The 17,470-nt window shown below is 40.9% G+C and overlaps 1 protein-coding gene across 3 annotated transcripts in view; it reads left to right on the top strand.

The window, feature by feature from the left end:
* The window catches only part of OSBPL6 (oxysterol binding protein like 6), a 202,580-nt gene that overhangs the window by 157,758 nt on the left and 27,352 nt on the right, over window positions 1-17,470 (top strand). For all 3 annotated transcript variants that reach the window (XM_034785284.1, XM_034785285.1, XM_034785286.1), the window contains 4 exons: window positions 4,797-4,904; window positions 9,157-9,294; window positions 16,420-16,507; window positions 16,726-16,979. In XM_034785284.1, coding sequence (XP_034641175.1) covers window positions 4,797-4,904; window positions 9,157-9,294; window positions 16,420-16,507; window positions 16,726-16,979 — 588 coding nt within the window. The remainder of the gene's footprint in view (window positions 1-4,796; window positions 4,905-9,156; window positions 9,295-16,419; window positions 16,508-16,725; window positions 16,980-17,470) is intronic.

Raw genomic sequence — 17,470 nt, forward strand, 5'->3', positions numbered from 1 at the left:
TTAGTTAGACAAGTTAGATGTCTTAAGGTCACCAGGGCCTGATGAAATACATCCTAGAATACTCAAGGAGCTGACTGAGGAGATATCTTTGAAAAGTCATGGAAGACAGGTGAGAGTCCAGAGGACTGGAAAAGGGCAAATATAGTGCCAATCTATAAAAAGGCAGAAAAGGACAACCCAGGGAATTACAGACCAATCAGCTTAATTTCAGTACCTGGCAAGATAATGGAACAAATAATTAAGCAATTTGCAAACACGTAGAAGATATTAAGGTGATAAGTAATGGCATGGATTTGTCAAGAACAAATCATGTCAAAACAACCTAGTACTTTCTTTGACAGGGTAACAAGCCTTGTGGATAGCAGAGAAGCGGTAGATGTAGTATATCTTGACTTTAGTAAAGCTATGTCTACACTATGGACCTTGCAGCGTCACAGCTGTTCCACTGTAAGGTCTCCTGTGTAGCCGCTCTATGCCAGCAGGAGAGAGCTCTCCCACCGGCATAATTAAACCACCCCCAATGAGTGGCAGTAGCTATGTTGGCAGGAGAGCGTCCTGCTGACATAGCGCTGTCACACAGGCGCTTTTGTTGGTGAAACTTTTGTTGGTCAGGAGTGTGTTTTACCAACAAAAGTGCTGGTGTAGACAAAGCATAAGGCTTTTGATACTGTCTCCCATGACCCTTCTCTTAAATAAACTAGGGAAATGCAACCTAGATGGAACTACTATAATGTGGGTGAGTAACTGGTTGGAAAACCGTTCCCAAAGAGTAGTGGTGGTTCTCACAGGAAGGGCATATCAAGTGGGGTCCTGCAGCCATCAGGTCTGGGTCCAGTTCTGTTCAATAACTTTATCAATGATTTAGATAATGGCATAGAGAGTACACTTATAAAGTTTGCGAACAATACCAAGTTTGGAGGATAGGATTAAAATTCAAAATGATCTGGACACACTGGAGGAATGGTCTGAAGTAAATAGGATGAAATTCAATAAGGACAAATGCAAAGTACTCCACTTAGGAAGGAACAATCAGTTGCATATGTACAAAATGGGAGATGACTGCCTAGGAAGTAGTACTGTGAAAAGGATGTGGGGGTCATAGTGGATTAGAAGCTAAATATGAGTCAACAGTGTAACACTGTTGCAAAAAAAGCAAACATTCTTCTGGGATGTATTTGCAGGAGTGTTGTAAGCAAAACGTAAGAAGTAATTCTTCCGCTCTCTTCCATGCTGATTAGGCCTCAACTGGAGTATTGTGTTAAGTTCTGGGCACCACATTTCAGGAAAGATGTGGACAAATTGGAGAAGGTCTAGAGAAGAGCAACAAAAATGATTAAAGGTTTAGAAAGCATGGCCTGTGAGGGAAGATGGAAAAATTGGGCTTGTTTAGTCTAGAGATGAGAAGACTGAGGGAGGATATGATAACAGTTTTCAAATGCATAAAAGATTGTTACAAGGAGGAAGGAGAAAAATTGTTCTCTATAACCGCTGAGCATAGGACAAGAAGCAATGGGTTTAAATTGCAGCAAAGGCAGTTTAGGTTGGACATTAGGAAAAACTTCCTAACTGTCAGGGTGGCTAAGCACTGGAATAAATTGCCTAGGGAAGTTGTGGAATCTCTGTAATTGGAGATTTTTAAGAGCAGGTTAGACAAACACCTGTCAGGGCGTGGGCCGAGGGATGTGCTGGCCGCCCTTCCCGCAGCCCCCATTGGCCTGAAGCGATGAACCACGATCAATGGGCGCCTCAGTCGGACGAACCTGCGGATACGGCAGGTAAACAAACCATCCTGGCCCGCCAGGGGCTTTCCCTGAACAAGCAGCGGACTGGCTTTGAGAACCACTGGTCTAGATAATACTTAGTCCTGCCTTGAGTGCAGGGGGCTGGACTAGGGGGGCTGTTGTGGATCTATTTAATGTACTCAAATACTACAGTGATGAGCAGCTGTACAAAACTAAGATAGACAGACAGAAGCAGCTAGGGTGACCAGACAGCAAATGTGAAAAATCGAGACAAGGGGTGGTGGGTAATTGGAGCCTATATAAGAAAAAGACCCAAAAATCAGGACTGTCCCTATAAAATCGGGACATCTGGTCACCCTAGAAGCAGCCCAGGCTAGATAACTGTTGTTCACTTCTGTGGAGCTTGGATAATGCACATTTCTGCAGTGCATTTTTATATGCCATATTTCAACATGGAGGAAATTTATATAGATTTCTAAAAGAGTCATTTTCCAGATAACTACAAAAACAACAAGGAGGCTGGTGGCACCCTAAAGACTAACAGATTTATTTGGTTTTGGTTATTTTATTTTATTTTTACTTTCCAGATAACTGTATCTTTAGATAGTCTCTCATGATCCGAAATTGTCACTAGAAATAATCAAAATCAGAGGTTAAAAATTAAAGAGTATCCCCCTCAGTGTTAATTTCAGTATGCATGTCCTCTAAACTCCAAACAATGCACCTATACTCCCTAGCACTGGCAGCAACAATGTTGCAAGCTACTGTTAACTCAAATTTTCACCCAGCTCTAACTGTAAAACATTGTGATTTGAACATGGAGAGCTGTTTTTTCTAAAGTGGTGTTTAATGCAGTGTGTGGGTGGCGGGTAATGGAGGCTGGGAGAGGTAAGCCTCCCCCAAACCTTCGCTCATGCTCCCCACTGCAGCCCTGGGGCCAGGCCGTGTCAGGGCTCGCATGTTTCTGGGCAGCCTGGGCTCAGGACTCTGCCCTGGCAGGCCGTGGCTTGGGGCTCCTCCAGACTGCTCCGGGCGCTGGGCAGGCGGGGGAGACTGCAGGTGGAAGGGGTGGGGAGGGGCCCCATTTGCTCTGGCCCAGGGCCCCACAAACCCCTAATCTGCCTCTGCCTACTTGTAATATTTTCCTTTGTCTTGATTAGTAGCAGCTTAACAGAATGCCTCGAACACAAAACAAAACAAGAACAGCCACACATCAGATACAACTAATTACTTTAAAAATCAGGAATAAAAGAATTCTGTTACTGCACTAGCGAAATTCTATTGACCCTTCTGTCACTGTGCTTATTGCAAAGCTCTGTTGGCTTCAATAGGGGAAGGATTTGGACACTAGAGAGCAGTGCAGATTCCTACATCAGATGAGCTGAGATCAGATAACAAAAATAATAATATTGCCCCTTTTGCGCCACTAAAGTCTCACAACTAATGGCCCCTTTGAGTGTGTCTACATGGCAATTCAAAACCCGTGGCTGGCCCTTCCCAGCTGACTTTGGCTCGAGTGGCTCAGGGTAAGGGTACGTCTACGCTGCAATTAAAAACCTGTGCCTGGCCCGTGCCAGCTGACTCAGGCTCAGGCTAAGGAAGGGGATGTTTAATAGCGATGTAGACCAGTGATTTTTCAACCACTTTTCATTTGCAGACACCTAAAAAATTTTGAATGGAGGTGCTGGACCGCTTTGGAAATCTATTGTCTGGGTATATATAGTTGAATTAGTTTTCAGTCTACGTTTTTGTGGACCCCTTAGGCATAGTGGGGGTCCGTGGACCACACATTGAGAATCGCTAGACATTTGGGCTTGCGCTCAGGTTGAAGCCTGGACTTTAGGTCCCTGTGAGGTGGGAGGTTCCCTGAGCCCAAATGTCTACACTGAAATCAAACAGCCCCTGAGCCTGAGTCAGCTGGCATGGGCCAGCTGTGGGTGTCTAATTGCACTTTATACCTAAGGGGCTGTTTAATTGTGGTGTAGACATTCGGGCTTGGGCTGGTGTCCGGGGTCTAGGACCCTCTGAGGTGGGAGGGTCCCAGAGCTTGATAGCAACTAAATAGTCCCTTAGCTGGAGTCCTGTCAGCTGGCATGTGTAGACAATTACAGTGTAAACATATCCTTTGTGACTTCTTGGTCTTGTCTCCATGCCTTTTCTGTGTCATTGTCTTCTCCTGGAATATTTTCCTGACCCCCTTCAAGTCCCTCCTAAAGCACACAACTACCAAGAGACCTGTACAACCTAATCCTCTCTTCAGAATGTGTTAACAAAATAGACAATAGGAAATGAAAATAGAAAGAAATCTTGAAATAAAAAATTGTGGAATTACAATATATGAACTAACTTTATTGCTACTTCCTGTTGCATCCCATCTCCCCATCCTATGTCTATATAGAGTCTGAACCATTTGGAGCAAGAATCTTGTCTGTGTATTTATCTGTAAAGACCTTGTTCACCCTGGGCTGTGAATAAGTTGACACTAATGTTTCTGTGTATGCATTGTATGTTTCCCTTAATGTGAGTATTTTGAAAATCACATCATGAGCCAACTGTTCTGTTTTTGCATTAGGGTTAGCTGTTTCCTTTGATTTGCTCTTCATGCTGGCAGCCCAAGCTCAGTACCTCCCTCACAGCTGTAACACAAGTGGTGCCTCTTTTGGCATGTGGGAAGGAGGGCGTATCCCTTTAATAATCTGATGCAGCTTCATTCTTCCTTGCTCTTTTCACACCCCTTTTTCAGAATATGCATAACCCACTGGTATATCTCCCAAACACTTTGAGCTACACAAAGAACGAAGCTGGGCAGAATACTATTGCTGTGTTATGGAAGAACATCACTCTCCTTAACGTGAAAATTGCTGAAATCAAAGGGAAAAAATTAACAATATGAATCACATACCTGATGGCCAGAAAAGGTGTAAAAATGCAGCTAAAGAGATTCTGTAATTTATTAGGACACTTCTGGGAAGTATGTAGTTCAGCTGCTGTTTTTTTGCTCTTTTTTATGCTTGCTTTTTAATTTTAAATTAAATGTGCAATTTTTATTTTAAGGCTCTCAACCAGAATGCTGAACTAAGGAGTCGCTTGAACAGAATACATTCTGAGTCTGTTATTTGTGATCAGGTTGTCAGTGTAAATATTATCCCTAGTCCCGATGAGGTAAGTCTTTGGCCTTTAATGGAATTAGTGTACAATCGAACCTAGCTAATTCTCACTAATAACTGAGAGACCTTGTGCAAATGTACTGAATTTTGCAAATTGGCATGCAAGTGAACAAGCACATTTATGTATAAAAAACAAGGAGGATATATTCTGGAGTATCTTTCATGAAAGCAGTGAAGTTTCAGCAATGTGAGATCTGACTGGAGAACTCTGCTATTAAACCTCTGCTGAGAAAGGGAGAGACCTCACTGATTTTGAGTATAAATTATTGCATATGGATTAGTGAAGTGGGAATTAGTGAGATTCTATTGTATTTTTATGTAACCAGATGAGTACCTGAGAATGACTGTATCTTGGTTGCTTGCAGTATATCAGGGCCCAGTCCTGCAAATGCTTATGGGGCATGGTGCTTATTATTGTAGATGGTCATAAGAACATAAGAACGGCCATAGTGGGTCAGACCAGTGGTCCATTTAGCCCAATATCCTGTCTTCCAACAGGGGCCAATGTCAAGTGCTTCAGAGGGAATGAACAGAACAGGGCAATCATTGGGGGATCCACTCCTTGTCATCCATTCCCAGCTTCTGGCAGTCATAAGCTAGTGATACTCGAGTATGAGGTTGCATCCCTGACCATCTTGGCTAATAGCTGTTGATGGAGCTATCCTCCATGAACTTACTAGTTCTTTTTTGAACCCCTGTATAATTTCGGCCTTCTCCTCAGGCACTGAATTCCACAGATTGACTGTGCATTGTGTGAAGTAGTACTTCCTTTTGTTTGTGTTAAACCTGCTGCCTATTAATTTCATTGAATGACCCCTAGTTCTTGTGTTATGTGAAGGAGTAAACAACACTTCCTTATTTACTTTCTCCACACCATTCACCATTTTATAGCTCTCTATTATATTCCCTCTTAGTCGTCTCTTTTCCAAACTGAAAAGTTCCATTCTTTTTAATCTTTCCTTATACAGAAGCAGTTCCATACCCTCAAACATTTTTGTTGCCCTTCTTTGTACCTTTTCCAATTCTAGTATATCTTTTTTGAGGTGTGATGACCAGAACTGCACACAGTATTCAAAGTGTGGGTATACCATGGATTCATATGGTAGTATTATGATATTTTCAGGCTTATCATCCATCCGTTTTCTAGTGGTTCCTAACATTGTTAGTTTTTTTGACTGTTGCTGTATGTTGAGTGGATATTTGCAGAGAACTGTCCATGACTCCAAGATCTCTTTCTTGAGTGGCAACAGCTAATTTAGACCCCATCATTTTGTATGTATAGCTGGGATTATGTTTTCCAATGTGCATTACTTTGCATTTATCACAGTGAAGTCAAGGGGATCACAGAACAAAGTAAGCACTATGCTGGCAGTAAGTGTTTGCCAGATCTGGTCCTTACTGCCTCTGTAGCCTCAGTCAACAAAAAATACCCTCTATTGAGTATTTGTCTGAATGGCAGTTCAGTTTACTTCACAAGAAGAATAGATCTGAATTTGGGCATCTATGATGATATATCAAAAATTACAAATTAATGTTGTGTGTCTATCGTTGTCTGTGTTGGTATTTCACCAGTATGTTTTCCATCCAGCATTTCCATTCAGAAACTTGTTTTTTAGATGTGTCAAGCCATTTCAATTAAGGTACCATTTGTCTCCTAATTATTTTCCCAACAAGAAAGAATAGTGTAAATCTGCGTTAAGTTATTTGTGTGTTTGATTTTGGAAAGTCCAAAATACAATTTGATTGGACTCCAGCGTTGTGGAATCTGTAGATGGAGGATCACGTGTCCAACAATGGAAAGGCACAACGGGCTGGAGTTAGAGCCTTAACACAGACTTTTCTTTAATTCTTTTTATTTTGTTTTTGTTGGTTAACATTAATGTTACTAGTTATTACTTTTCAATATATACACATATTTTGGCATAAATGTGTCTTGACTATTGGAGCTCATAGAGTTGGACCTGTTTCACCAAGTCTGAATTTGACTCCTCTTCATCACTCTGCAATGTATGTGCAATGTGGGTATATTTTTCAATCAGGCTAATATGTGGCCTCCCTGTTTGCACCTGCATTTTTGTACCCCCAAAATGAATTATATGCAAAAATTTGAGCAGCTGCCCCTCCAGCTATTCAAATTATTGCAGCAATTCATTGCCCAGGTGACATTTGTTCCTGGTGAAGGCAGGCTATGCTTCTGAGAATGCACTCCACAGTATTTTTTTAAATCAAGTTTAGAAAGAAGTATTCACATTTTGTCATATTTATAAACATGTAATACTTTGTTTAATTTGATTTCTTCAGCACTTATACTTGGCTCTGGTGCATTATACTAATTAGAGGGAAAAAAGTACAGTCCGCACAAAATTTTAAAACTTTAATGGCCTTCTTATATAAATAACAACAATAAACTAGTCCCCTCTGATGATTATGATCAGTCAAACACCATAAAGCATCAACAAGCTCACAAAAGCCCCATCACTTAAACACTCATTTCCCCAAACATCAGCGGTGAAAAAATGGTGTTTAACCTATACTTTATATTTATAATTAACTATTGTACAAATTGAGACAACTTTATAAAATACTGTTACAGTATTAGTAGCTTGTGTAGACTAACATGTCAACAAAAAATTTTTCAGGATTTCTGTGCTGAAAGTAGTAAGGAGTTCACCTGTACTCTGAACAGGAATTGTTTCATTGGGTCCCATATGTATTGTATCTAAGCAGCTTCTGTATTGCATCAAGTGCACACAATTAAAAAGTAAATACACCTCTACCTCGCTATAACGCTGTCCTCGGGAGCCAAAAAATCTTACCGCGTTATAGGTGAAACCACGTTATATCGAATTTGCTTTGATCCGCCGGAGTGTGCAGCCCCGCCCCATCGAGCACTGCTTTACCGCGTTATATTCGAATTCGTGTTATATCGGCTCGCGTTATATCGGGGTAGAGGTGTATATATTTTTCTAACTGCCAGCCCTGGAAGCTCCGCCTGAAAGCTGAGTGTTAAGCTGGCCCTTTTCTTGTTCAGGTATCATCATTAATTATAACTTGTGTTCATGTACCTCCTTTTCTCAGATGCCATAGAGGCTGCTCTGTAGGTCTGAGAACCATCACACGAGGACGAGATGATAATTTTTGTGCAGTCTCGCCACACTGTGGAAACCTCCTTTAAGGGAGTATTTTGGGGGGCAGCTGGTTGTGGAGGAAGCCTGGGCTAGATGGCACCAATGGAGCCACAATGCTAGAGATTTGGGAGAGCGATAGAAGGAGCGGGAAAGGCTTGCCTGGAGTCACAGGGCCTCTGTATGCTAGCTCTGGTCTTCTGCAGAGTCTCCACTATGTATCATAGCAAGTATCTGGGGAGTGTGGGAGAGAATCCTCTATTCATTGCACAGTGGAGCAATCCCCACTCCTCTCTCCACCCCAATGGTATGATATAGGGGAAACCTCTCTGAATTTTTTTCTCCCTCTCTCCGGGTTGTCCCGTGGAAAGAGTAGTCTATCCTGTAGTGTACAATTATATTGATTCAAGCCATACCAGCTCATTCTCCTTAGCTGTATTGGCTCTTTGGTGCTAATATCAATAATCATTTATTGTTATCTGAAGTAATCCCAATATGACTCAGAGTACACACAGGGAACTGCTGTATGGAGTAAGAAGTTGCAGTAATCACTTTTCTGAACGTAGCCATGTTTCAAGAGGTTATTTTGTCACTACTGGAATTAAGAGGGGCATTAATTTGAAAATAATAATTAAAAATAATCCCCCAGCCTTTTAAGCCATTTTTTGTTTTGATTGTAGCAAGCCTAGTTCCCATGCTAGTTAATGAAAAATATTATGAAAAATGTCTCCACCCCAAACATCTCTGGAGCTCATGATTGAAATGCTTTAGCACTATACAACAGAAGTCCACAAAGCTGTTCCTCTGGGTACAGAATCCAGATCCATGATTATATACACTATTGAAGCTTATTTACTTCTGCTTCTGAATAGGGATCCAATGAAGGACTATATCTTATTTTTTATGGATGTGTAATTATTCAGAGGACTACATTTTTTGTAATATTTCAAGTCTCGTTTATTAATTGTACACAAGTTTCTATAGAAATGTTGGCCTAAATATGTACTTCAAATAAGTGTTTCACGTGGATAATTTTTCCTACGCTGCATCTCTTACCTTGTATGCACAATTTTGCTGTATTAGAAATAGCATTTTACATCCTTATGTTTGTTTTGTTTGCAGACTGGTGAACAAATCCATGTTAATCTCCCATTGTCTCAGCAAGTTTCTAATGAAAGCAGGCTCTCTATGTCCGAATCTGTCTCTGAATTCTTTGATGCACAGGAAGTGCTTTTGTCGGCAAGCTCATCAGAAAATGAGGTAGGCCATGGCAGTGTGTCGTGCTGTTTGTCAATAATCTTAATAACCATGGGATCAGATAGTATAAGACAACAATTACCGAATGAAACTTTGACCCTAATTAGGAAATGTTCTGTAGGTAGCAATGACAAGTAAACCTGAGACTCTTAAGTGTTCCATGCAGCGCCACAGCAATTAGAATTATTGTGTAGAAGTGCAGTGTATTTGGTATATATCCTTGCTAGCCAATGTAAATCTCTATATAAGGGTAAGATGGAAGGAATCCATAATGTGTGTCTGTGGGTGGCCACTAATCTGGATGAAACCATCTGAATTTTAAAAAAAATTACACAAAGTCACTGTCTGTGACTGGTAGTATCTGGAAACCTGGGCAAGGGGGTTGTTCAAACTGTAAACTAAAGCAGACGGAATAGTTCAGGCCACAGAATAATGCTGCCATCCCTAACTCTCCTGGGTTGTTCCAGATGTTTACATAGCGTTTGGAATGGTGTGCTGAAGATTTGCACTGCAGAATTCTCCCATGCTTGCGTGAGTGGCATGTGGAACTTCCCTTTATTTTTTCTTCTGTTTGTGCTATACAGTGTCTCTAAATCCCCTACCGTGGTTTTTGTGGATAATCATGTGCTTTTAACTATGACTTTTTAAAAGTGCTATTGTAGAATTTCTAAATGGAATCACTTCATCTTTCCAAATAGCATCCCTGTTGATAAAGTTTGCATCCACATTCTTTAAGAGCTACAACAATCCTCTTCTCTCCAGTCCCCTGTTGTTTCCCTGCCTGCTGTTAAGTTGCATTGCACGTGTACACCTTTTCAGGCTTCACTTTCCTAACCCTACACTACACCACACAAGGAAAAGTGATTTCACACTTCAGGGAAGGGAGCAACATTCTGTTGTTACATAGCCACTGCCTGATGTGAAAGGATTGGGAGCAAGTGGCAGATTTCTTGCCCTGAACACCCACGCTCCCCAGGAGAGCAGTAGCGTCTTTGAAGGGTGCTGATTCCTCAGATTTCTCAAGACTACCAACTAGCTCAGAGAGTGAATTCCCCAACTGGATGTTTCCATAGTTGGTACCTTGAAATTAAAATAAAAAAACCAATAATTTAAATCAATTTAAAACATATAAAAACACTGTTGCCCCTTCGGATGCATAGACAAATAAGACCTTCAAATTGTTTTCTGAAACCAGCAGCTGCAGGTTCTACTTCAACCTCAGTCAGAGCATCTGCTGTGAGGAGCCTTAAATGTTAACATGACACAGACTAAAGCACCCCTGAAGAGAGACACAGGACACTTAAAACTCCTTTGTATTCTACTACCCACTGCCATATGTAAGGCTGGAAGTAGCTGAGAGTAAAAACATCTTTTAATAAAAGAAGAAAATAGCTAGTTTCTCCATTGACGTTTGAGTGCCAGCTGAAATAACTTCATAGGCTTCACAGTGGAGATCCCACAGCTCCACCAGGTGAAACATAGTCTAGGCTGCTGTCAGATTTAGCAAAGGGAACAAATCTCTAAAGATTGTAAGTATGCAAAGGCCTCCAATGTTTTTGTTATTTATCTCAAGTGAGCTGCTGGGTGCTTAGCTCTTTGGAAAATCTGCCCTTAATTTAAAAAAAAAAAAGACTCTTCTTTAACTGTATTATTGGACTTGCCATCAAAATAAATAGTTTATTTTAACCCCTTTTGGAGACAGGAAAAACCATAATTTTCTTCCTTACGCTGCCTAATCTCAAGGCCCTGGATTGCAGTAAGTGTTTTCAGTCCCCAAGGGCTAGAATCTATAACCTAAGCTGCTCACAGGAGGTTCCTCCAGAAACCATCCCCCAGCTAATGTAATTGTTTTCAGCACTTTGAGATCTACAGATGAAGAGCGCTATAAAAGAGCTAGGTTTTATTATTATTACTCTTATTGTTTTAAACTGAAAATCTTTTCATTTTATAATTAGAATAAACCTCTCCAAGGAGAACAAATTAACGTGCAATGCTTGGGAGCTTCCTGCTTCACTGAGCACCTTGCCTGTGCTGCTGTCACCTAATACTAAACCACCTTGTTGTTGTACTGCATCCATTGTGATGGTAGGCAGGAAAACCGATTCTTACATCGCTCACCCCAGTGAGGAGCTCTTTTAGTTAATATCTGCTGACCAAGCTATACAGAGAGAGGCGAGGAACCAGGGAATGCCTGACAAAATCAGTTCATTTATTCAAGGGGAAAATATTAATGAAATAACAAAATAGCCAATTTTTCCCCCTTCTCTTATTTGCGTGTGCGCACATGCACACACGCCCCCATGATTAATTTTGAGGAACAGAAAGTGACTGGGAGGATGCTTAAAAAGTATTTGTTCCTGTTCTACAATAAATACCATTCTGCGTATGCTCTTGTCATAGAGCAGTGTTAGGTATTTTACAAGTTCAGGCCTGGCCAGTTTATTTGGGTTTGGCGGTACCCAATAAGGGGCATCATGCCAAGGAAGAAGTTGGATCATTGGCTAATTGGAAGTGAGACCTACCCAGGAATGGTGGGAAGAGCCAGTCCCAAACCTCCCCTCTACCTCCCTTGCAAAGAACCTCTTCCCCCCTGTTCTTTTGCCCTACCTCTCTATTTCCGGGTGACAAGCCCTGTCCCCTAACTCATGGACGTAAGAAGCAGGGGGTAGATAGCTCTGAATAGTGTGAGCAACTGTAGCGTGGGGGAGCTCCTGGCACAGAGCCCATAGCAGCTCCATCCCAATAGTCAGGCTGGTGGGAGAGGTCAGTTCTGTGTCGAATGGAGTCTCTGCCTGGACAGTGGGCACTTTCAGCACCTGTGCTAAGAGGGGGATGGCCTTTACTAGCAGGTAACCAGGGAGGACTTAGGAAGATGACTGGGGACAGGGAGTGGGAGAGAGAAAGAAGATGAGTTTCGTACATGCCCATCTTTTGTCTTAGAACATTACATTCATGTTAAGGGTTAAACTCCTCTCTTGTGTTGTGGCATTCTGCAGATGCCACAACTATATTGCTCTGCTGCTATCTGCCCAAAAGACAAGTGGGTGATGCTGCTTTTACTTAAAAAAGTCAAGTTCTGCCCTGGGCTGAGCCATGTGTATTTATTGGGAAGAGGTGGTATGGAGCCTATTACTTCCAATTTCCCCCTGAAACAAGTGGACAGAATCTCTATTACAGCTGTTCAGGAGCACACCATGGGTAGGACCTGGCCTCTGTCCTGACTGTGCACCCAAGGGAATACGTGCTACTATCTAGAATATCTAGCATGGTTAGGCCTCCTGCTGAATAGCACATATGCTGTGCCTTGCACTGGCAGGATGGCTCTTTTATTAGCGACATGCTGGCACTTCCTATTCCCCCAGCCCATGAGTCAATGAGGGCAGGATTTCATAATTATCTAGTGTCAGTTTCTCTCTAGCACCAAGAGTCTTTTAAAATAGGGGAGATAAAATTTTAGTCTTCATGTGGAGGTTGGTGAGTAAGTTACAGTGTGCCATATGTGCTCAGATAAATTTGAGAAGCTAATTCCTTCCTTCCTTCCCTCTTTCTCTGTGGAGCTAGCAATGTGGGGGATTACAAAGGAACACAGAACAGATGCTGATTTACTTCTCCTGTTTTATTCTTGACAAATCTGAATTACTGTTAGGATTTTTGGAGATGTTAAAAAGTTAAGCATCATAAGGTATTTTGGGTGATGTAAAATGAGTGTTTTCTTAAATGACCCTTAACAAATATGGGTCCAAAAAGAATGCTTCATATCCAAGAGCATAATTTTGTTTTGGTTAGCTTGCTGTATGCCACAGAATAATGTAATTAAATTTTCTCTGTGTGTATTAAAGCTTTAAAAATATTGCTTGTTCGGTTTGGTAGGATTTTTTTAACCATTTCTCCCTTACCTTGGAGGGCCACGGGGGCAATATTAAAAATACCTTGACTAATTCTTTAAATTTTTTTAGTCTATTTAAAACACAGTAATGAAGCGATCTTGTACAGTTGCCAAGTTTTCCCTCCAGTTTTTCGGCATTATTGGCTTACTCATGGCAGAGTGTGCCAATGTACTCTACCTTTCACCAGGAAAACTCTCAATTATTCGGCACAGGATGCTACAAGAACAATGTGACCAGGGTTCTCCATCTGGAGAATAGAATCCTTAATTCAATTTCTATATCTACCAGGTGTACAATGTATTGTTACCATCTCCCTCTGGATCAGCTACATAGACCTGAACATATTTCAGCATATTTTAGAACATTTAAGCTTTGATTATCTTAAGTCACACTAATAATATATGTCTGACAATCATTACTTTGCAGTTTTCATACATTGTGTAGTATTTTGGAATTTTCAACTTTTTAGAAAAAGAAAATTTTGTTTGGAAAGGCCAACACAGAAGTTTTTAAAAAATAATAATTTACAAAATAACCTAACACTGATACCAGCTGAATGGCAAACGCAGCTTCAAAATCAGGAATTACTGTTTATATAACTTTGCTGTTCCTTGATCTGTGATTTATTTTATGTTCTACAGGATAGAAATATGCTAATTAAAGAGAGCTTATCAGGCAGGTTAAGCCTAAAATGTAGTATAAATAACTGTTTGTTAAAAAACCTAACATCAGTAATAAAGAATGAGTGCGAGTGTGTGTGAGACAAGGTGGATGAGGTAATATCTTTTATTGGACCAACTTCTGTTTGTGAGAGAGACAAGCTTTTGAGCCACACAGAGCTCTTCTTCAAAGTGTGTGTGTATGTGTGTATGGAACGATACACTATGTGGTATGTGGTAATTCTGCTTGCTGTGACACTGGATCAGCCTGTTATACACAACACGATACATCTCAAGTGGCCTGGTCCAGAGAGCAAACCTTGATGCTCCTTTTCCATTTCACCTTTGAAAGCTGACTGGCTTTCTAATGTCTCCCTAATGGCACATGTCCTGAGCTCCCCATTGTTCAGCTAAATGTTTCAGTCCCCAGATTACAATGGCACTGGGTTCTACAGAACAGTGTACTAGACAGGAAAACTGAAAGCAGAAAATTAACCCCGGGACTTGGTTACGTATAAAGTGGAAACTCAGCCATTCTGAAGCAGTATGGGAAAAGCTGTGCTGCATCACTGCTAAGTGATCCATCATGCAATTCCATTGTCTGCAGATAACAAACACTTTCCTATCAAGCCAGCAAGGCATTTCATGAGTTAGCAGGTGGAAAGGAAAGTTTAGGAGGAGCTACTAGCCTCATATTTACAAGTGCATGCAGGGCAGAGACGTAGTTCTACCCTGAACCATATTTTGATTATTGTTATGAAATGCTCTGAAATGCCTACTTGCAATATAAGTTAGGAAGATTGATTCTAATCTTGAAGGACCAGACAGCATTTTGTGATGCCTGCATGATAAACTAATGAGATTATGAGACACGTTTTTTTAGTATTGCATGTATAAAATTACATTTGCAGGGGTTTTTTTTTGCATCCCCAATTACTGTGATTGCAAACTCCAGGTGAGATGTCTGTACCATGTGTGTAATATATATATTATACATATATATATACATATATATATATTACATATATATATATACACGCCAGTGTAGAGATCTAACTGGCTATTTGCATATGCAGTTACCACACTTGTGCATCCAGTCTTGCCCTGTATGATTGAATAGCTATGCATTTGAAAGTGTCATAATAGATATTATTGTACTATGTACAATTATACTGTGCTCTATTGCAAGTACAGCTGTGTATTGTACTGAGTACTTCACTGCACAGCAGAAAAAATTGCTTCTATTTTATTTTTTAAAAATGCTCAAAATCTAAATGAAATGTTATGTTTCAAGCCAAACAAAACATTTAGTTCAACAAGAATACATTTTTTGGACTTTTCAATTCACCAAAAGCTTCAAAAAAATTTTGTTTTGAGTCTGCCCAGAAGTAATTTTTTTGTTTTTGGAACTGCCAGGAAACCAAAAAAATCAGTCATTCACATAGCTCTAATTATAACAGAAGTAAAGCATTTAGAATATATTAACCTGGCAGCATCCCTTTGTCACTACCATAGGCAGACTTCCTGCTTCAGTACAGTAGCAGTAAAACAGTCGCTTTGGGTTGTGCTATGACATTTAAGTGTGAGCAGGAAATACAACAGTCTCACAGCAGCAGCTTTGGTGACTTAAAATGGAAGGAAATATTGGTGACTTAAAATGGAAGGAAATAAAATAGGTCAAACTATTGTAAAAACTGGCTTGAACTCCTGATTTGAAATTCCTTCATCTGTTGGAGTGATCTTAGCAATAGGTCAGTTTAAAATGAGAGAAGTAATACTTGTGTTCATTTTTATTTTTCATTGTACAATACCTACCTGTGCAAAAAAACTCAGCACACACACACACACACACACACACACACACAAGTGAAGAGGTTGCTCCATAACGTGAAAGTCAACAGATGTAGACTCTGATGAATGCACAGGAAAAGCAAATTCCAGAGCTTGAAGGCTGTGAACTGCGAAAGCCGTGTCTCCAATCCTGATATTTAAAAATAAGGGCCAGTTAGCAAAAGAGTCCCAGCTGACCTCAGGTGTCGAGGTAGAACATAGGGAGAAAGACACATCAGTAGATGAAGATGGACTGTATTAGCATTTTTGCTCTTTTATGGCCTGATCCAACTCTCACTGAAGCTAAGGACTCCTGTTCTATGTAGATGCTTATACCACACTTATCACTGTAGTATCTGAGCTCCTTCCACTACTGCATTAAGCAATGTGACTAACCTCTATTAAGTGTTGTTTGTTCTCTGAAGTCTCCCCCTGAGGGGGAGACTTCAACAGGAGTGGGCTTGGACACACTAAGGGTGAACAAAGTCTAAGAGTCATAAGTGAAATAAGTTTGAAGGTCTTTGTTTGGCTCCATAACACTTAATTAAGGAAAATTCAGTGAGCATAAAATTTCTCTTGGTGCTATTAGATGATTGGTTCTTTGCACATGCAAACCTGGTAGATCTAATTTTAGCTCTGCCAGGCTAAATGTGGTTCCTTTGAATGTTTGTTTTGCTTAATTTATTTGTGTTTTTACTGTATAATTGCTTTCCTGGATTTCATTGACTAATTTTTAAATTTTTCTTCTTTAGGCTTCTGATGATGAATCCTATATCAGTGATGTGAGTGATAACATATCTGAGGACAACACCAGTGTCGCAGACAACGTTTTCCGACAAAGTATACACCATACTTTTTAAGAACTTTAGAAAATTACATTTGTTTTCAGATCATGAGCCAAATTTACTGCTAGTGTAATCAGGAACAATTCAGCTGAAATCAATGAAATTGCACCTGCAATGCAATTCCACTGGTGAATTTGGTCCCATGAATGAATTTCGTTATGTTTTTAAAGGGGAGATTTCAATACAATAATGTTTTCTTTCCCCCCCACCCAGTTCTTAATAGTGAGCTAGCAGGAGGTGCATTCAGGAATGGACGTCGGACTTGTCTCCCAGCTCCCTGTCCTGATACCAGTAATATCAATCTGTGGAATATTTTGAGAAATAATATTGGCAAAGATCTCTCCAAAGTCTCCATGCCAGTTGAGCTAAATGAACCTCTTAATACTTTACAACACCTTTGTGAAGAACTGGAATACAGTGAACTCCTGGACAAAGCTGCTGAAACTGATGATCCATACGAACGCATGGTAATAAATTTGGTACAGTATAACTTTGTGTATGCAAAAGCTTAGATTTTTCTCATCTTCCCCAGGGGCTCGTTTGTGAATCCTGCACAGTGTTCCGTTTTGTCATTCCCCTGGTTCATTGTGTATGTGTGATTGCCAAGAGAAACTGCGAGACTTTTGGAACTGTAATTCCATCAGCATCCAGATGATGCTGATCTCATCAGAGGCGCCATCTTTCTGAGTTGTGGTGGGGGGCTCGACCCACGTTCCGCCCCAGGCCCTGCCCCCACTCCGCCACTTTCCCTAAGCCCTCATCCCAGTCCCCCCTCTTCTCAGCTGTGTCCCCGCCCCACCCTGTTCCGCCCCCTTCCTCCAAGCACAGCCCACCCTTGCTTCTCCCGCTCCCACCCCAGTGCCTCCTGCACACTGCTGAACAACTGATCAGTGGTGGATGGGAGGTGCTGGGAGAGAGGGGAAGGAGCTGATCGGTGGCTCACATTGGCGTGCAGGAG

The sequence above is a fragment of the Trachemys scripta genome, chromosome 11 (genome assembly GCF_013100865.1).
Source record: "Trachemys scripta elegans isolate TJP31775 chromosome 11, CAS_Tse_1.0, whole genome shotgun sequence".
Lineage (NCBI taxonomy): Eukaryota > Metazoa > Chordata > Testudines > Emydidae > Trachemys > Trachemys scripta.